Source organism: Ricinus communis, chromosome 6 (assembly GCF_019578655.1).
Source record: "Ricinus communis isolate WT05 ecotype wild-type chromosome 6, ASM1957865v1, whole genome shotgun sequence".
NCBI lineage: Eukaryota > Viridiplantae > Streptophyta > Magnoliopsida > Malpighiales > Euphorbiaceae > Ricinus > Ricinus communis.
In genome coordinates, this window is record NC_063261.1 from 23,472,472 (window position 1) to 23,493,912 (window position 21,441).

A 21,441-nucleotide genomic window follows, 5' to 3' on the forward strand; every position below is an offset into this window, starting at 1 on the left:
CTTAATCAAGCATTAAATGCATGTTTCTAGAATTCTAGTTGGCTAGATTCTAGCCTTTTAGCATTGTCCAATATTTAATAAGTGGAATGATGATATTAACTCCACCTATTACTCTAAACAAATGAAGAATTAATCTTACCTATCGTTTTAATACTTTAGCACTATAAATAAATTACCATGAACCGCTCTAACAACCATGCTCTGCTCTGCTATACGACACTCCCAAAAACCCACCTCATAGTGGTAAATTATTTAAGAACCCACCAAAACCCATAAACGGGATTTAGGGCACAGATTGCAGAGCAAAAGAGTCAAAAGAAAAACCTCTCAGAATAACAAAAATGAAAGAATTGGACCATTTTTTGGCAAATCAACTAGGCACCTTCTCAAATTCATTACTCCAAAAACATAGAAGGACAATAAAGCTTGAATGGAAAGGGCGGCAAGCTACCCCCTTCTTTCCAATAAACAAAAAAAGTAATTTTTTTCCCTTCCAACAATCCTAATCTTGAAACATTTAGAAACACTTCCTATGCACAATTGATGGCCCAGATTCATCATATTCTGCCTTTGCAATCCACATCTGCAATCAGACAAAGAAGTAAGCAATGTACACATTCAGAAATAAATCTAAAGTGAAGCTATAATAAATAACATTCGTGATAAATCATCATGAATGAGCTTTGAACCAACCTGCTGGAAGGTGCTGAGTGAAGCCAAGATAGAACCACCAATCCAGACACTGTATTTCCTCTCTGGGGGTGCAACGACCTTGATTTTCATGCTGCTTGGGGCTAGTGCAGAGATTTCCTTGCTCATTCTATCAGCAATTCCAGGGAACATGGTCGAACCACCACTGAGCACAATGTTACCATACAGATCTTTCCTGATATCTACATCACACTTCATGATGGAGTTATAAGTGGTCTCATGAATGCCTGCAGCTTCCATTCCTATCATGGATGGTTGGAAGAGAACCTCAGGGCAACGGAAACGCTCAGCACCAATGGTGATGACCTGACCATCAGGCAGCTCATAGCTCTTCTCAACTGTTGTGCTAGTTTTGGAGGTCTCCAGCTCCTGCTCGTAGTCAAGAGCTATATAAGATAGTTTTTCCTTCATGTCCCTCACAATTTCTCTTTCAGCTGTGGTGGTGAAAGAGTATCCACGCTCAGTGAGGATCTTCATCAAGGCATCAGTAAGGTCACGACCAGCCAGGTCAAGACGAAGGATGGCATGTGGGAGGGCATAACCCTCGTAAATGGGAACTGTGTGGCTGACACCATCACCAGAGTCTAACACGATACCTGCACTTAGAATTCCACAAAAATCATGCAAATGATCTAAAAATTGCCTTGAATATGATATAATGTGATGCCCAACCAGATACCCATTAAAAAGAAAACCAACAAACTAACCTCAAACAAACATTAAATGAATCATATAATGGTGATCAGGAGAGCACTCCATACTTATTAGCCGTTTGGCACACTTCATAATTTGAACTATACATATCTAACTTCATCTAAACAATATCAATTTGCACATTGAATAGCTGCAGTTTTAGAATCACAAGCACTCACTGAATGAAGAAAATCATTTGCCTGCTTACCTGTTGTGCGACCACTGGCATACAAGGATAGAACAGCCTGAATGGCAACATACATAGCAGGAGTATTGAAGGTCTCAAACATGATTTGGGTCATCTTTTCACGATTAGCCTTGGGGTTCAGAGGAGCTTCAGTTAGAAGTACAGGGTGCTCTTCTGGGGCAACACGAAGCTCATTATAAAATGTATGATGCCAGATCTTTTCCATGTCATCCCAGTTGCTTACAATACCATGCTCAATTGGATATTTCAAAGTCAAAATACCCCTCTTGGACTGAGCCTCATCACCAACATATGCATCTTTCTGGCCCATACCAACCATCACGCCAGTGTGACGAGGACGGCCAACAATGCTGGGAAATACAGCACGTGGAGCATCATCTCCAGCAAACCCAGCCTAAAAGCAAATGTTGTAATCAATTTCCAGAATAACAACATACACACATTGTTTAAAAGTTTTGAATCAATATATTACAAAATAACCAGCCCTGTTACGCATGTAGTAAGAAACAACATAAGAAATCAACAGCCTGTTCGATCTAGTTCCCAGAAAGAGTCATTTGTCTTTAACAAACAAAACTATTTCCTGTTAAGACATGCATTTGGCTTAATGTCCCTAATACAAAGTCAATAAAGCCCAGCAACATACCTTGACCATTCCAGTTCCATTGTCACAGACAAGGGGTTGAATGTCCTCAGCATCAGCCATCTTCTATTGCCTGCCATAGAAAACGGCGACTAATGAAACGTACATAGTAGTTCATAGAACATTGTGAGATCATTGCATCATTTTGTATGATTATGGTCATTTAGAGAGATTCCGGAAACAACAGCCATTATATGTAACAAAGGTACATTACAGGAGACAAAATCAAATGTAAATTAACAATAAGACATACATAAATCCAATGCATCTCATCCGAGACATCTAGACAAAGGTAATAAATCATTAATGTACCACTCCATAAATGAAATAAAGGCATTGTATCATCTAATGTTCATGACTTGTTCCATTATAGATTTAGATTATTGAGTAACTAGTCTCTTTATTTAAAAATAACAACAAGAAATAATCCTCAATATAATCACTAAGGAAAAAAATCCTAAGCAAAATTCAACATTTAGAATTCTCTTTCTCTGAAAGAAAAAACACACTTAAAGAAAACAAACTCAACAATTCCGGTAGCAGATTCTGTCGGAGCTAAACAGAAAGATTAGGTGAATCGGAGAACAAAGAGAAAATTAATATGATTAAGAGAAGAGGAAGAAGAAGAAAGTACCTCAATTGAGATTGAGAGAGAAAGTAGCAAAATGGGAGTGAATGATTCTGTTTTAAAAAAAAAAACACAGAAATGGTCATTTTATGGAAGAGCGAGATTCAATGTGAGCCGTTGGATATTCTTGTGCTTTTTAATTTTTCTTTTTTAGTTCTTTTTTGTGTGGGCACAACTTGCACAAAGGAACGCGTCACGAGCATTAAAACTTCAAATCCGACCTTCGCGCGTTGTTTTAAATGCTACATGCCCATTTTCTCACCTTTTTTTTTTTTTTTTTACTTTATTAATATTCTTTTTCATATTTAAGTGTCCTTAATTAAGGTAAAGGACTAAATATTTCATTATAAGATTGAATAACTAGAATGAATATTATAAAATTATTCAAAGTTGGCGCCAAAGGTAAATGACTTTCTCATTATTCTATCAATTGAGATTTGAATTTTCATATTAATTATTTTAGAAGATAGTTTTCATATACTTGAGCTCAATCAAAATATTCTATTTAGATTCATCAAGATACATAATTTAATGAAGTTATGTATTAATACGGACCTTTATAATTTAAATTATTGAAAAAGAAAAGATAAAAATAAAATTTAATAACTTAAAAGTATAATTTGGACATCTCTTATTATTACTCATAAGATCATGTTATTCCAATTTTTTTTTTAATCCCATTCCAAGACTATATTTAGTAGCCTTCAATAATTTTCATGTTGTGAAAAAGCATTGGGCAAGTATGTTTCGCTATATTTTTAGGTAAATCTAATCATGGTTTATGAACTGGTAGTTTTTAATTGTCTTTTTACGATTTATTGACTTTTAAAATTTAGCAGTTTTGGTTTCATTGATTCCAACCCATATTAAAAGAAAGTAATTAGCTAAAAACAATTTCTCATGTTGAAATCGGAACCGTTGGTTCCTAAACTGGAGTCGGCGATTTTAGTTCCAATCAAATGAATTGGCTCTGGATTAGTTCTTCTAGTTCATATCCAAATTTTACCAATTTTGGGCTCGTATTAGCTAATGCTTATGGCTATTTTCAGAATATTGTTGAATATAGATATCATAACTGCGAGGTGGAAGATATCAAACTAAGGAAGTCGGGCAACTACCCCTTACGTGCAAATTGCTAATATATTAAAAATCCAGACGCCCGGCTTAAAGAGAGATGTGATGGCAAGATATAGTTTGATCATTATTTATCACCGAAGTTTAAAAACATGAAGGCTTAAACCAATGAATTGGAATTGACTAAATATACTAATTTTTTTGTCCCTTATTGCTAGATATACTAAAATTACAATTAATATTGAGTCGATATTAATTAAATGGAGTTCAAAATTAAGCTATTTGAGTAAATTGACAAGTTAAATTCAGGCATCTCAATGTTGGATTCACAAGCTCATGAGATTTTTACTATTTTACAATTTTATTATTACTAGTTTTTTTCAAGAATAAAAATTTGCTAATTTACTTTTCAAGAATTTTTAAAATGTAAAATATTTATCCAAATTACTACAAAAATTTTACAAAGTTTTATGCTTAAATCATGTCAATAAATTTGAAATTAGTGTTAATAATGATGAGTTATTGATTCATTATTTTGGATAATACGTATTGCTTATGGTGCTATTAAATAAATAAATTTTATTTGTGATTTTTTTCTTCAAATGTTTTATTTTATTATTTATCTTTATGAAATTAAATAAAAAATAAATTATTTTTCATGCTTGTTCAATATATGTGAATATTAATAATTTAACTTATTAATATACTCTTCTATTATCCTAATTCTAGTATAGACGTTATATTTTTATTTTGACTTAAGATCCAATTAAAGATAATATATCTCATAATTTTTCTATATACTTGAAATTCTACTTTAAAAATTTTAAATTCCCATTTTTAAGAAAATATTCATATAAATTTAACAAAATTATATACGATTTTAACTACAAGACTACAAATTATATAAATATTTATTAATTTAATAAATTTCTAATCCACTAAAAAGTGTTAAATACTCCTAATTCTTCATTTTCAATTGTTTGCCTCTCACACATCTACAAGAAAAGTTTTCACCTTTCTGCAAGTGCAAAATTTTATTATTACTAGTTATTTACTCATACGTTTCACGGCCATTATTATTATTTCGATTATAAAAGTAAGTTTATAGATACAATTTAATAAATTTTTTAATATTTAGTATTAATTTATAATTTTTTAAAAAATAATAGCAAACTAACTATTTTTAAATATCTTTAATTTTTTTAAATTTTATTAGTGTAATAATATAAAAATTATTTTTAAAATATTTATTTATTAATTCTAATATTATATGAATTAATACTATCAATATAATTGATATTACTCTTTTTAAATTAAAAATTATTATATAATTAAAATTAATTTTTAATGAATATAATATTTAAAAATATTATTTTCTATAATTATAATCATTATCTAATTAGAAAACTAATTTGTTAGTTAATACTGTATTAAAACATAATTAATATATTATTTTTAGAATAATCATTATCTAATTAGAAAATTAATTTATTATTAATATGTTATTTTTTAGAATTAGAATAAGTGTTTAATTAGAAGTGTAACTTATTAATCAATAAATTAATAAAAGAGCTACAAAATAACACATAAGCTTGAATTCCATGTGTCAAAAATAAATATACATGTCAAAAAATTATTATTTATGTTAAAAACTAAGCATACATGTTAAAAAAAAATTAGGTCTTATAAATTTATATATATATATCGTTTATTATTATTATTATTATTATTATTGCTGTTATTGTTATTATTATTCCTCTTCCTAATGCCACTTTTTTTCTTAATATTTTTTTAATTTAAATTTATTATCTTTTTAAAATTTTACTTTATAACTAACATTAGAAAATTCTAATAGTTAGACTTCTAAATTGGATATGTAGTTAATGAATTATTAATATTATTCGTCAATTTTAATTAATTTGAATAATTAAATAATAATTAATACATTTTTAGTAAATTTATTCGTCACTTTTTTTGTATTTTTATATATATTAATGATATGTATGATATATTTTAATATATTTGTCAAAACTCATTAAGTTGAAGCTTAATCTGAGATCATTAAAATATTAAGTGGGGTTCGAATTTGGATGATTGTATTGAGTAGAGTTATATGCACTTTTCTTTAGTAGAATTTATATTGAGTTCGACTCTAGCTTTTGCAATTTAAGTTGCGTTATAAAATTGAGTTCTTTACAAAAATATTTTTTATTATAAGAATAATTGTATTTTAAGAAAAATATTTATAGAAAAATATTTTTTAAAAAAATATACTTATAAAAATACGTTCAAGTTAAATATATTAAAAATCAACTAAATATCAACCACATCAAAAATCTATATTAATAGGATTTTTTTCTTACTTTATGTAATTACTTTCACTTTATTTATATCAATAGAACCTTTTTTTTTTGTCAACTTCAAGATGAAAATTTTTTTTTTTTAAAGAGGATAAAATTATTAATGTGAAATTGAACCTCAATGTATGATATTTCTTAACACATAAACATAACTTTTCAATAAAAAGAATTTCTAATATTTAAAATTTATTCAAAAAATAAATAACAATTTAAGTAAAGAAATTGAAAATAAATTTTCATAGATCTAAAAATCAATAAAACATCAACTAAGATAATTTAGCCTAAAAATTAAAAGACTTCAAATCAAAATAATTTATTTTATATAAAATTTTAAAAAATTAAACTTTTACATAGAGAAAGATTCAAGAAATTTGAAAAAGAAATTGAAAATGACAATATTTCTTCTTTTATATTAAAACATCAAAGAGAAAAAGCAAAAAGAAGAAATTGATACCAAAAAAAAAAACAGTTCAAGGAAAAGAAATTGAAGACAATAATTCATGAATACGAAAATCAACCAAACATCAATCATAAAATCAATCACGCATCAACTAAACATCAACAAAAAATCAAAGTAACTATGTAGTATCTGAACTTTAAAAACTTACTATATTTATAGAACTTGATTTTTAAAATAAATAAATAATAAATTAAAAGTGGAATAATTAAGCAATGATATTATTTTCAATGTATAATTTTTCATATATAATTAAGGGTAAAATTTACAAAACCACTATGTGGTTTGATGTTTTTTCACTTGAGGGAAGGAAATATTTTTTGTATCAAAGGAGTACCATTTTTTATTATTTTCTTAGCATTTCTTAGATACACATTTATATTTTTATTATTTTTTATATAATTTTGCATATATTTAATTTGAGTCATCACTAAATTATGATTTTATAAACAATATGGTATATAACAATGCAATGTCAAGTTCATAAATATATTAAAATTTTATTTTAAAAGATATTTTTAAATTTAATTAAAATTGAAAAATTTATATTTTAACATTTTGTTATGATCACAAAATATCTAGTCAAATGCTAAATTACTTAAACATATTTATTTTATCAAAATTTTATATTTTGTATTAATATTTATAATCTCAAAAATGGGAAAAACATTGAATGTACCCAAAAAATACTATAAAAAAATACATATTACTTCTTTGATACAAAAAATATATTTATTTCCCAAATCTAAAATCGCTAAACTATATAGTAATCTCTTAAAGTTTATCCTATATTTAAATTAAATAATTAATATAGAGTTTAGTAACAACAATGAAAATAGAATATATAATTTTATGTTATTAAAGAATAATTGTAAATATGGTGAGAATTAATTATGATAATAATCTATGTAATTATTTATTAGAACTTATTTGATCAACTGTATTAAATTAATAATTAAAATATTAATGAACAACAATTATATAAACTTAATATTATGGTTACTGGCTTAGTGTGTTCATAGTCATAAACTAAGTTAATTAGTTGATATAACTCTTTAAATCCCTGGGTTTGAAATTTCATGTCATTAAGAAAAAATTTCAAATAATTTATCAAATGTTAGGAGTTTAACTGATAAAGTGGTTAGTTTTGGTCATTTTAATATTGATTAAATTTAAATTCAATTTCTTTAGCGAACTTTACATTGACCAGATTCATTGATAATTTAGTTTTTTATCAGGATAGATATTTAGTTTTTTAATTTTTTGATTTTTTTTTTGAATGACTATTCAGTTTTAGTAGCTTGATACGATAGTATATCCATGTGTCAAATTAATTACATGTTTTAGAGGGGGATGACAATTTAACTGACAAATAAATAGTAAAATTAAATCTGCACTTGATGCATAAAGTAAAATTCTAAATTTATATAGATGCTAAAATTCAATCTAATAAATAACTAATTTTAGTTATTTTTTATATTAATTATATCGAAATTGAATCCTATAAACATGCTCTATTTTGTACATATTCACTTAACTCCTCCATAAATTAATTATTTAAATGCTAATATTATGAATATTTTGTCTAACAACACTCATTAAAAAAATTTCTCTAAGTTATTATATTAATTAGTATTTCTATTTTTATTTATAAAGAAAAGAGAGTAAATGAATTTTAAATTAAAATTAAATAATTTTTTTTAGAGTTTATTTTAATTTTTTTTATAAAAGAAAATATTTAATTAACATTATTGTAGAAAATAAAAAAAATATAATATTAATGAAAATAAATGTGAAGGCGGGTATGGAGAGAGAAAGAGAGAGTTATGAGATGAAGTACATGAAATGATTGCTCCTACAAACATTGAAAGTATAAAAAAAGGATGTCTACTGCATAATAGGAAATAGAAAAGACCGTTTCGATTGTATAAATGCAAATAGTGCAGATTGGATTTGAAGATACAATTTCCTTTTCTTTTTTTCTTAATGAAAATGAGACAATATCGAGGAGTTATTATTTAATGTCATATGACATTGATATCATTATAATTTTATATTTAATAAAAATAAAATTATTAATTTTTTTCTTAAAAGCTTGTATAATTGGTGAAATAAAATATTATTATTACTGAATTTTTACTTTTGTATTATATGTGACTGTTAAAAAAATAATCTATTATTTTATTAGTAAATTTTTTACTTATCGGCTATAATTAAATCTAACTAATTTGATGATTTAAAATATAAATGACACCGGTATCATATGGCACCAAATCAATTGTCTTATAGAGATATGTATCATTTTTTATAAAGTATGATAAAAAAAGTAAAAATGTAAAAAGAAAGCGGAAAAATATTAAAAGATGAGGTATTTTTATAATTATTAAAAAAAGAGTATTTTTGTAATTAATCTAATAAAATTAAGCTCCTAAAGTCACCTAATAGGTTAATTATTACTGAGGCTTCAACGTTTCATTTCCTGTATTAAAATGCAGAAAATAGATTGGCAATGGCGTATGCTCATCTCCTTGTTACTGTGCCTTAAAAGTTTAACCACCCAATAATTCTTCTTGTCTTAACATCAAGCATGTTGATACTTGAAGAGTGACAAGTATCCTCTTGAGCTAGAAACAATTTATTAGAAGCAGCATAAACTCATTGTTTTTTCTTGATTGCAAAGGATCCTCTTGGTTAATAACCTTAGAGCAAATGCTTCTGATGTCAAAAGTATTTTGTTATTTACCTCCTGAACACTTGCCTTTCTGACCAAAAACTACTTCATGTGATTGCCATTATTAATCAATAAAAACCCAAACTCAAACGCAAAAGATGGTAAGCTGAAGCTGAAAATGCATTTAAGAGTCAAAAACTTCTTACAATAGTAATAATGAAAGAATTTGGACCATTTTGGCGAACAACTTCTCGCCTTCTCAAAATCATCACTCCAACAACACAATAAACGTACAAGGACAACAAAGCTAGAAAGGAAAGGGGGCAAGCTACCCCCTTCTTTCCAAGACACAAAATAACACTTCTTTTCCTCTCTCTTTCTTTGACAATCCTATTCTTCGAACATTTAAAAGCACTTCCGATGCACAATCGATGGCCCGGACTCGTCGTATTCTGCCTTTGCAATCCACATCTGCAATTAAAGAAGGAAGAGCAAAGTGCACATTAAGAAATCAATGTCAAAGACAACTCCTATAAGGAAATATTTGTGTACATCCATGGCTGAATTTGAACCAACCTGCTGGAAGGTGCTAAGAGATGCCAAGATAGAACCACCAATCCAGACACTGTATTTCCTCTCAGGTGGTGCAACCACCTTGATTTTCATGCTGCTTGGGGCTAGTGCAGAGATTTCCTTGCTCATTCTGTCAGCAATGCCAGGGAACATGGTTGAGCCACCACTGAGAACAATGTTACCATACAAGTCTTTCCTGATATCAACATCACACTTCATAATGGAGTTGTATGTTGTCTCGTGGATGCCTGCAGCTTCCATTCCTATCATGGATGGTTGGAAGAGAACCTCTGGGCAACGGAAACGTTCAGCACCAATGGTGATGACCTGACCATCAGGCAACTCATAGCTCTTCTCAACTGATGAGCTGGTTTTGGAGGTCTCAAGCTCCTGCTCGTAGTCAAGAGCTATGTAAGACAGCTTTTCCTTCATGTCCCTCACAATTTCTCTTTCGGCTGTGGTGGTGAAAGAATATCCACGCTCAGTGAGGATCTTCATCAAGGCATCAGTAAGGTCACGACCAGCCAGGTCAAGACGAAGGATGGCATGTGGGAGTGCATAACCCTCATATATGGGAACTGTGTGGCTGACACCGTCACCAGAATCCAACACAATACCTGTGCAAAAGATACCACCAGTCATGCTAAATAGCCCAATATAAACATATAAGCGGCATCAGAAAGTCAAGCTCATATAAGGGAGTTCCCATCAAGATAAATTGCACTGCCTAGCACATATTTAACCCAATACTCAGTAGAACAGTTCATATATACTAACTGTATAGCTTACCAACTAAGAAGTCTCAATCTATGCAAAAATGACTTTATCTGGCACATAAAACATGATTATTTGCAAATTGAAGTACTGAACAGTAAAGTTTTCTAATGAAATCTTCATTGAAGCAAAAGCAAGCAAACTATTCAATTACTTACCGGTTGTACGACCACTTGCATACAAGGACAGAACGGCCTGAATGGCAACATACATAGCAGGAGCATTGAAGGTCTCAAACATGATTTGGGTCATCTTCTCACGGTTAGCCTTGGGATTCAAAGGAGCTTCAGTAAGGAGTACAGGGTGCTCTTCTGGGGCAACACGAAGCTCATTATAGAATGTATGATGCCAGATCTTTTCCATGTCATCCCAGTTGCTTACAATACCATGTTCAATTGGGTATTTCAAAGTCAAAATACCCCTCTTGGACTGAGCCTCATCACCAACGTATGCATCTTTCTGGCCCATGCCAACCATCACACCAGTGTGACGAGGACGACCAACAATGCTAGGAAACACAGCACGTGGAGCATCATCTCCAGCAAATCCAGCCTAAAAACAAATTTAGGCATCAATAACCTCAAAAATAAAATAAAAAATAATTCACTTTCTACTCAGTAGCATGTAAAAAGTAATAGCGTGCAATATTAGCAGCCTGTTCAATCAAGTTTCGAAATTTGTTAACAAAATGAAACCAACTCCACAGCCTATCTAAAATTACAAAGACTGTTCCCAGAGCAACTTTAATAAAAACCAAGCCAGCACACCACACAATTAAATTAACTTTTTTTAAAATTCTGTAAAAGAGCCCCTAATACAAGGACAATAAAGTTTCATTCCTACCTTGACCATTCCAGTTCCATTGTCACAGACAAGGGGTTGAATATCCTCAGCATCGGCCATCTTCTACTGCCTGCAAATGCCAAACTGTTATCAATCTAAACGTTCAAAATCACAACATTATGCTCTCCCCTTATACTCATTCATTAAATTCATTCAGCAAATTGATCAGTCAGAAAGCTTGCCATCACATCGTAAATGTGATGCAATGCATTCTCTCATAATCATATAGTCATATCACCAAAACATACAAAAGATTCTCTTTTTTATTTTTCTTTTGTGTGTTGGGTAGTTCGAGGTAACTATAACTTTAGTATTTTTCAGGGAAAGGTGGAATCATACAAACCCAGACAACCTCAGCTACACATAACACAGGCAACATAATTGAATCCTTTGTTTTCAAAAAAAAGAAAAATTCAATTGCAATCCTCAATTAAAGAATTAAGATTCAAATTCCCTAAACCAAAATAACAGATTTCTGATCAAGTAATTGGTGGCTCATTTCCTGCATACAAAATTCTTCAAACTACTAACAATAGGTTTGCAAAATTGATGAAAAAGAATACAATCATACAACTAAAAATTCCTCAATTTTAGTGCTCAAATTTTTAAAAAATAAATAAATAAAAGAAAAAGGGCAACACTGAGAAGCTTACTACACTGTTTAAACAATGAAACTGTTCCATGTAAAGAAAACAATGTCAAGCAATTAAAATGACATGCAACTTAATTTTCTTTTACCAGCAATCTATCCACATTTTCAGGTTCTCCTCCAAGATCAAACCAACAAATCATAAAATCAATAAAAGAAAAAGATGTAACATTAAAAAACAAACAAAAAAATGAATGTCAGAAGATTTGAAACCGCATTCAGCATAAGAAAATGAAAACACAGAAGGAACAAACTCTTTTAACAGATTCCTTGACAGATCCAATTCGGAGCTTAACAGATCAATCGATAGTGACAGGAAAAGAAAATGAGAAAATAAAGAAGAAGCAAACCTTAATTTAATTATGGGTCGAGAAATCAAAGAAATGGGTTTGTGTTGTGAGAGAGAGAGAGAAGAGAGAGTGGGGGGGGGGGGGGGGGGGGGGGGGGGGGGGGTGTTCGTTCGTTTCCTTTTGAAAGCGAAATTGGAAATGGTCATTATATGGAAGCGCGACATCTAATTTCAGCCGTTGGATTCTGTTTGGTTTTTATTTATTTATTATTATTATCAATTTTTGTGTGGGCACAACTTACAGAGCGGAACGCGTCGTGGGCTTTGAGGTTTGTTTTTTTTTTAAGAAAAAAATTTGATCTCATGAATCTGAGGTTATTATTGCTTCCCTACTCTTTTCCACTCATTTCTTTTTACCCCTTTTCTTTTCTTTCTTGATTTTTTTTAAATCAATACATCCAATTTCACTTACTACTAAATCTAGTGAATTTTAAAAAAATGTATTAGTTCATGTTATGAATAGAATAGAAAAATTAAATGCTAACTATGAGGGATAAGCTTATGAACTCAATATCCATTAAAATTTATTTAAAAATAGCTTCTTCTTTTTTCAAGCTGGATCAACTTAAATTTTTTAGAAAATTTTAATTATTTTATAGGCGAACTCAAATATATTATTCTTAAGATTCATTGAATAAATTTGATTCGAGTAAAAAAATTAGACACATATATAATTACAGACATAAATATATGAAAATATTAGATTTAAATAATTAGTTAAGCTAAGTTCAGATTTTAGTTTAGAAATTTCAAATCTAACTCAGTCTAGTCCAAACTCAGTTCGGCCTAGTAATTAAACAAAATAGATCTACTAGTTGTGAGATTAGAGAAGTCTCAAATTTAAATTTATTTATCTACCATTTAATAATATTAATGAAATTAATAAGATATATATATATATATATATATATATATATATATATATATATATAAAGGAGATGGTCCTATTATTGGGCTCTAACAAATTAAAATAATAAAGTATAAACACTCTTCTTTTTTTTAAAAATGTATTAAATATAAGAGTCGAATGTTAATTTATATTTTTCTTTTTTCTATATTCACTTTCAGAAGAGATACTAAGAAATGCTTTTTATTTTGGACTTAAGCACCTTCAATTTGTTTTTGGAAGTGTTTTCTCTTTTAACGGGAACGGTAGCAAGTGGGATTTAACTAATTATTATTATTATTAAGAGATCATAGTTTATCATTAAACTGTTAATTTAACCGTCCAACTTAAATTTGGTGAATTACATGTTTAAAATTAATTGTCAACTAGGTAATGTATTGACCGGCTACCGTTTCAGTGAGTTATAATTCGGAAAAGAAAAAAAAAGCAGAAAGAAAATAATGTATTTTAGATATTCTGAAGGAATTTCAAGTTTTTGGCCCAATGATAAAGGCGCCTAACTTTCATTATAAATGGGCAAGTGCCAACTAGGAATAAAATCAAAAATATATTTCTGTTAAACAATAAAAATAATAATAATACGTTGTGGCATCTATTTTTTTAAGAAAAGAAAAAAAATTTCCTCCAGGAATTTCATGGCAAAGCAGCTTGAGCAGCTTTTTCCAGCCCATAATGGTTGTTGAGTGGAGAAATTCAACAGTTCAGTAGTTGCTGTAGCCCTTATAAGCTGTCAGTTTTCCAATCTCATAAAGTTTACCTTATAAGCTATTTGTTTGAGCGTCACAAGTGGCCCTGATGATGACTTGGTTCCGGATCAGGAAACCTATGATCCTCCTTTCTTGCCATTCTCATTCTATCAAATCATCATTTCCATTTGTCAGCTTTAAGCTTTACAATACATGCTCTTCTTCTGCATAAGTCGCATGCATGCTTGCTATTTACTTTGCAAAAGTCAGACTCGAACTCCCATGAGCAACTTTCTTGTCAGCAAGGAAACTATCTTTCCATGACGCACAGGGTCAGGGTCAGGGTCACTGTCCAAGTACATCATCAAGTTAAGAGAAATATACATCTGCAAATCTGTAATTTACATGCATAACACCCTGTAAATTAAGTAGGGCAGCGAAGCCACTGTGCTTAGACATCTACGAATAATAAGGTACAATCGAATAACTCAACCAAGCCTTAATGGCAACATTAGTCTGAGCCTCGTGATTCTGAGTTTACTTGCATTACCTCTGCATACAGAGATACAACTATATAGGTTCATACGATAGACATTAAAAGAAAAATGGGGCGCGCAAGGTCAAGGCAAATATCATTTATGCTCTCTCTCAAGATTTGCAGATAAAAGTCCAATGCTTGCTGTAGCTAGCAGTTCCCATTTCATGATTTGGAATTTCGCAATGTTATATATGGAAAATGTAAGTTTATCAGCCAAAGCTAACTAGTTTTCGCATCAAAGATCTTAGTCACTGCTTTATACAGGATCCAGAATAAAACTTTAGAGGACAGACAAAAATGAGAAATGAAGAATGAGATACTAATGATCATCAGAAAGTCATAACTCATCAGATTAGCTAAACCAACAAATTCAGATAACTTGCCAAATAATTTAACATACTGGAGAAAGTTTAAAATAAGATTATGTTTGGACAAGATTATCCTCTATTTCCAATAATTTACTATCTAAATGGAAAGACTAGGTTCTCCAAGCGATTACATAAGTGTGACCTCCACTTCATATCTGAGAAGAACGAACCACAATCTGGGATTCATCATACTGCCAAGACTCAATACCAAATCAGCAAAAGAGTGGCAGAGTATCAATTCAGTTCTACAGGAATGGGGGCAATATAACCCATCGGCGTGGATATTTTGGTCTTCCATCCTTTCCGTCAAATAGCTGCACAAAACAAACAAAGGTTCATAAACACAGGGATGAAAAAGAAATTACAAAGAAAACATCATAAATAAGGAAAGTCTTTTATTTTCATTTTGATCAAATACATAGACAAAAACCAGCACATATACACACATAAACAAGTCCAGTGAAATAGAAAATACGTGAATGTTACTCGTATTTTCTAGCTATTTTCACATTTCAAGTTACTGCCCAACATAGATGGATCCTTTGCTTTCTGGCACAGATAGTTAGCAAACTCTTTTCTTTATGAATTAGATCTGCTAGGTAAGGTAGCACATACAACCGTACATTCCATATATAAGCACATTGCATGTATCAAAAAGTGTATTGCATAGATACAATAACCAAATATAGGCGTACTATCTCAATTGATATTGAAATGAACTAAAGCAACCAATCTAATTTAGCAGTAGGACCTTATTGCTACAGATGGCTTCAATATCACACAGTAACATACCAAGATAAAGCTTGCCTATTGTTAAATAAATATTTATGACTTCTTTCATTCATAAAATGCAATACTTTAAACTAGCTCGGAAGTGCAGAAGGATACCTTCCTCAGTCGGCGGTGCTTTGCAAGGGCCCAATTGGTCATGATCGAAGCGGCAACCACAAGAAAGATATAGCCTGCAACAGTCTGCGTTGCAATATTGAAACCCAACCACTGGTAAATTTCTGTTGTGTAGTTTGCGCATGTCACAATATTGAAGAGAAACCCATGTGGGATTTGATAACCTCCACTGCCATCAGGGCTGCGAAGATTTTTCAGCAAGATGTGACAATAGAAGTTGGCAATTTGACAAATCAAACCAAAACCAAAACCAATCTTCATTTGAAGATCACCAACAGGAGTGTAAAGTGGGTGGTTCACATAGTAAGCAATATAGGAACCAAAGGTCCAATAATAAGCACAATTTCGGAAAACATTGGAGAGCGGTGATGTTGCATGGCTAAATCGGTGCACAAAAAATGTTTCCATGATACGTTTGAAGTAATGGAAGCACCAGTAGTACATAGCATATGTCTGAACTGGGTGGATGACACGTTCCTCCTTGTATCCAAAGTACTTGTACACAGGGAAGAAGTAAAAGACAGGATAGAGGATCAAAGGACCCAAGTACTCGAAGAAAAAAAGTGTGCGGTAGGATACTTGTGGACCCAGATCCTTGAAAACTACTGTTATATTATCTGAATTCCCATCACAGTAATCCTTAAGACTCTTCTTGTAGTTCAGAACAGTTGGCCTGTCCTTTGATCCCGGTGGAAGAGGAAGGGTCAGCCGCTGTCTTGAAGGGTAGAATTTTTTGGCTGTTGATGTAAACAGTGAATCAGATTACTAAAATAAAACTCTCATCTGATGCTCCAAATACAAATACATATACACCTTATATGAATGTGTTTCCTTGGATGGGGGAGTGGAATATTTTATAAAAACTTGAAAAACATACTTGGACCTTTTGTCAAAGAAATTCAAGTATATTTTTGTCAAAAATATATCTGTAAAGTGATAAGCTAAAAAATTCAAGCTCCAAATCTGTTGAAAAAGATTCAGGAGACAATCCAGTCCCTTTCAAATTTCAGCCTTGATAGAGAGGGAGATATCTATTCCCTCACTCACGAGTCACCATTACAATCTATGATCTTAACAAATTGCTCTTATGCATGACAGTATTACATAACAAGAACCGCTGTGATTGAATATCAACATGTCATGGTGATTCAATGAATAAAATTGAGAATTGTACTTACCATGAAAAAAGTTACAAATTAAACTATATAAATAAAATATTTTTTCAAATGATTTAACTGAAGAAATGATACAAAGATAAGGCTGCAGATGAAGAAACCCGACATAGTCTTGTGTTAAATACTCTTCCCTCAAAATTCTAACAAAAACGTATGAAATCCGGTCATACTATCTTATGCATGTAGTTGTACTGAATGATAAGAAATGAAGTTTATTTTCTGCCAATGTCTCTTGTTGTCAACCAGAAAATTAACATTTGCAAGGAAAAATTATAAATGTTCTATGTGTGCTAGACAAGAAACACTACAAACTTTAACACCACCGTGAACCTAAACGGAGGGAGGAGGGGTGAAACAAAGGGACGCTACAGAGGAGCAACAGTCTACTACGCTCATGCTTATCAACAAAGCAGTAAGCAGAAATTTCTAAACAGATGAGATCAAACAAAAAGAAAATCTAGCCAATGTAATACTTGTGTAGGATTTTTCTAGTTTATAAAATTTTAAGAAATTCCAATGCAACAGAAAAAGTCTCTTTTTTTCTTAAAAAAAATAAAAAATCCAAGTAAAATTCATAACAGTAACAGCATCTATAAACCAAATTTAACATTAACAAGTTCCGGGTTTTGAAATAAATCTTAAATCAATTAGTAGAGTTACATGCATCACTTACTTCGTTTATGAATTGCCTCCTGCAGATCAGCCACTGTAGCCTATAAAACAATTCAAACACATAAAAATCACTATTGAAATCCCCAAAACAATCTGGAAAACCGACGTCTTTGACTCCATTACGCTGAAAAGAAAGAAGATTTTTTCGCTTTCCTTCTACTTTTTTACTCTCACATTATGTAGACAAACAACAAACTAACAGCATCATTTTCTTAGCAGCCTAACAAACTAAACTAAAACACAAATTATAGCATATATAGAGAGAAGAAGAGGGTACCGAATCATTGAGGTCGAGGCCTCCTTTGATGACCTCTCTACCACTGCGTGAAACTACAGTAACCTTCATCCTAATGATGAAATGAGAGAGACCCAATACACCAAATGGCAAACAAAAGAAACCCTTTAGACTACAAAGGATCGTACTCAAGATTGGACTAGAACCAGAGCTTGAAGTGGGAAATTGAAGGAGATCTCAAATAGATTCAAAGTGAAAAACAGCACATGAAATAGAAGAAGGCAGAGATGGGTTTGGGCCAATATAGATAGTTATAGATAGGCGGATATATTAAAGGCGTGTAGTTGGGAGTAGGGGAGCTAACTATACTGCTCTTAGATTGAATTCTGATGAACCGCACCGCACATACCTTCCTTAAATTGCCATTAGCTAATTGTCGTATTGAAGATGGCCTACTGTTGTTATGGGCCATGATTGACTTCACTTCAGCTTAACATGCCACTTCGATGATGTGGTTGAACAGATTTTTTAGTAAGATCTTTTTTCGACGCAATGTTTTTTTCTTCAAAATTAAAAATTTCATAGCTATAGGTTTAGACCTTTGCAATTTTTGATAAAATATTTTTATGTAAAAACATTTTTAAGATATGTCAACCGGAATTTTATAAATATGTGTCAGCTCATAAAAAAATTGCTATACACTAAGTTTATACAGTAAAATTATTCTTTTTGTAGTGACTCAGTATAAGAATAATTAGTTATAAAAGATTTCATTTCAAATCAAATATCTATCCACTCCGTTCAAGTTTAGTAGAAAATTTTGAGGGTTAGACACATTTTTTTCATTTTAGCTCCGTTTAGGTTCCAACTCATAAAAACTTGTTATGTTTTGAATGAGTTTGAAAATATTATTTTTTTTGAGCTTTGCGCAACAAGCAAACAATCAATCTAAAAATTATAAGATAAAATGTTTTAAATTTTTCATAATAGATTGAATTTAGTCAATTGTTTGTGTCTATATAGCTGGACCAGGCTGAACTCAGGGTTAGATTTAAATACTTCAAATTCCACCAGATTCAGATCAAACCTCACTTGACCCAATATTTGAATAAATCTAATTATATATATGAATAAACTCTATATCGTAATAAATTATAATTTTTTAAATTTTATCTTAAAATGAATATATATTATTATATTTTATTTTACTGTATTATTGGTTTGTCTCATTAAAATTATTGGTATAATATGGTAATATATTAATATATTTTATTTCTTATTATAACTTTACCAATAAAAATAAATATTAAATTAAAAAAATTAATATTCTAACGTGCATTAAATTATAGCTTTTTTATAATTTTTTGATTTTAAATGTAATGACATAAAAAGATTTTAATAAATACATAAAAAAAAAAGAAGTGCACGCGCATAAAAAAATCGATGCAAAATTACTTTTAGAGTAAAATTTTTTATATCAGTAAGATGAGACTTTTAATTAGAAAGAAATATACTTTTTTATTCCAACCAAGAATAATATTTTTGTGTTTTGCAGAGTTGCGAACATAAAATGAGATAGGATACTGTTAACACTCAAATTTAATTGTTCCATATTCACTTTGAGTTTCATTTTGGTTAGTTAATTTATTTTAATAAAATTATATCTCAAATTGGTTTTATGATTTGTGAATTCGTATGAATTAGACAATTCCAATGGTAAGATTTTAATTGATTTGTAGAATAAATTATTCTGATAGTCCCTTAAATTTGGAGTTTGTATCACAATTATCTTAAATCTCAGTTTAATATCACTAAACTATTTCAATTTTAATTAAAATATCAATAAAACTTTTTTTTTTTAAATTACATGTTATTCTTACATGGCACGTCACCGTATCAAAACCAATAATATTAAAACTACTGTCACTCATTGAAATTAAAAAAAAAATATATAGTAAACTAAATTAATTAAATCAAATAATAAATATTAAAAATATTAAAATCAAAATTAACGCACCTACTTTCTCTTTCAATTTTTTCTCACCTTTTCTCCCAATCCAAACAATCTCAATTCAAATAAAGTCCAAAAAAGTGACAATCTCTTGCACTACCACGAAGCTCTTGAAAAGGGGAGTTCAACCATACAACTCCCGCTGCCTGAAGCCTCGCCGTCGCCGCGAATCGGCTCCTTGAAATTTCGGCTCCGGGAAATGGCCTTCTCCCTTCTCCGATGATGTCGACGACCAAGAAGGGTAGTACTTAGATCACGCTACTTAGAAACAAGTTCTATCTTCCAAAGAAGAAGCGTTTGGCTAGAAGAACCAGTGGGTCAATAAATGCAATGGAAAATTCTACAATGGTTAGTGTGGTTCCAAGAGAGGATTTTCGGGTACACAATTAAAAGACAGATGTTGGCACTAGTAATGCCTCATTCAGTGGTGTGGAACATTGACAGTGGTTGGCATGGGGATTATTGAGCTTGATAAACTACATTTGTTAAACGATTTGCATGTTCTTGTTGTTGATCATTTTCATGATACAGAAAGGAGTAGTCCTTCAACTATGAGTTCTTTTTGCTATTTCGGTCTAATGTTCTTCCTTAGGACTGTGTTCAGTTTTTTTTCAAGTTCTGATTTTTTTGATTGAATTTGTTTATGGATTTTTTGATTCAATTTTTTTTCACAGTACCAAGGCCGAGGCCTTCACCTGAGACTCAATGGCAAGCTCCCCCCAACTGGAGTCATTAAGCTAAGTTTCGATGCGGCAGTAAACAAGCAAAAACAACGTTGGTTCTTGGGGAGTGACTGTAAGATATCATCTGGGTGACATTCACTTTGCAAAAGCTCATCAGGTGAGTGAGGGGTTGCTCTAATGAATACACCTGTGAAACTTCAACAGGATATAGCAGTTGTTGAAGATATTAGCAAGCTGATTTTAGACTTTGTTATTTGTCATATTCTATTTGTTCCCCGTATAGTTTACACTGGGTGACTCATGAAACAGCCAGGAAAGCCCTTAATTACTGATTTCAGTTTGTCTTCAAATCCCAGTAGCCTTATGGCTTGGCTCAGGGATACTGAGACTGTATGAGTTTTCCTTGATTAGTGAAGCTCTATCCTTTGTTGAAAAAAAAAAAAGAACCCTTCTAACCTTCATTTCTGTTCATGCCAATATGCACTATGAAAGAGGATGCTGTGTACGTTTAATTATATGTTCAAAGTTTCCAAGTCTATTACCAGTTCACAGAACAAAATGAAACAACTCCAAACTACACAAGACAAATAAATGTATTCTCTGGTCATCAAGTTCCTCTTATCACTT

General features: G+C 30.7%; 3 protein-coding genes across 5 annotated transcripts; all 3 read right to left on the bottom strand.

Moving 5' to 3' along the window:
• Nucleotides 1-220: 220 nt before the first annotated feature.
• Nucleotides 221-3,019, bottom strand: LOC8267766 (actin-1-like). 2 transcript variants are annotated; one of them, XM_048375574.1, is made up of 5 exons: nt 2,890-3,019; nt 2,259-2,328; nt 1,613-2,006; nt 694-1,307; nt 221-588 (listed from the first exon to the last, which is right to left on the bottom strand). In XM_048375574.1, the coding sequence occupies exons 2-5, from the start codon at nt 2,316-2,318 to the stop codon at nt 448-450; spliced, it is 1,209 nt and encodes a 402-aa protein (XP_048231531.1). In that variant the 5' UTR covers nt 2,319-2,328; nt 2,890-3,019; the 3' UTR covers nt 221-447. The 2 variants fall into 2 exon arrangements, with proteins under 2 accessions (XP_048231531.1, XP_048231530.1); XM_048375573.1 differs by having other exon boundaries at nt 221-583; nt 2,890-3,013.
• Nucleotides 3,020-9,607: 6,588 nt separating this feature from the next.
• Nucleotides 9,608-12,695, bottom strand: LOC8267765 (actin). 2 transcript variants are annotated; one of them, XM_048375570.1, is made up of 5 exons: nt 12,635-12,695; nt 11,636-11,705; nt 10,951-11,344; nt 10,022-10,635; nt 9,608-9,916 (listed from the first exon to the last, which is right to left on the bottom strand). In XM_048375570.1, exons 2-5 carry the CDS (start codon nt 11,693-11,695, stop codon nt 9,851-9,853), a joined length of 1,134 nt encoding a protein of 377 aa, XP_048231527.1. In that variant the 5' UTR covers nt 11,696-11,705; nt 12,635-12,695; the 3' UTR covers nt 9,608-9,850. The 2 variants fall into 2 exon arrangements, with proteins under 2 accessions (XP_048231527.1, XP_048231528.1); XM_048375571.1 differs by lacking the exon at nt 12,635-12,695 and adding an exon at nt 12,539-12,558.
• A 2,392-nt stretch (nt 12,696-15,087) lies between these two features.
• LOC8267764 (very-long-chain enoyl-CoA reductase) lies at nt 15,088-18,571 on the bottom strand. Its single transcript, XM_002530804.4, has 4 exons — nt 18,163-18,571; nt 17,887-17,926; nt 16,021-16,775; nt 15,088-15,446 (listed from the first exon to the last, which is right to left on the bottom strand). The coding sequence occupies exons 1-4, from the start codon at nt 18,229-18,231 to the stop codon at nt 15,378-15,380; spliced, it is 933 nt and encodes a 310-aa protein (XP_002530850.1). The 5' UTR covers nt 18,232-18,571; the 3' UTR covers nt 15,088-15,377.
• Nucleotides 18,572-21,441: the final 2,870 nt, after the last annotated feature.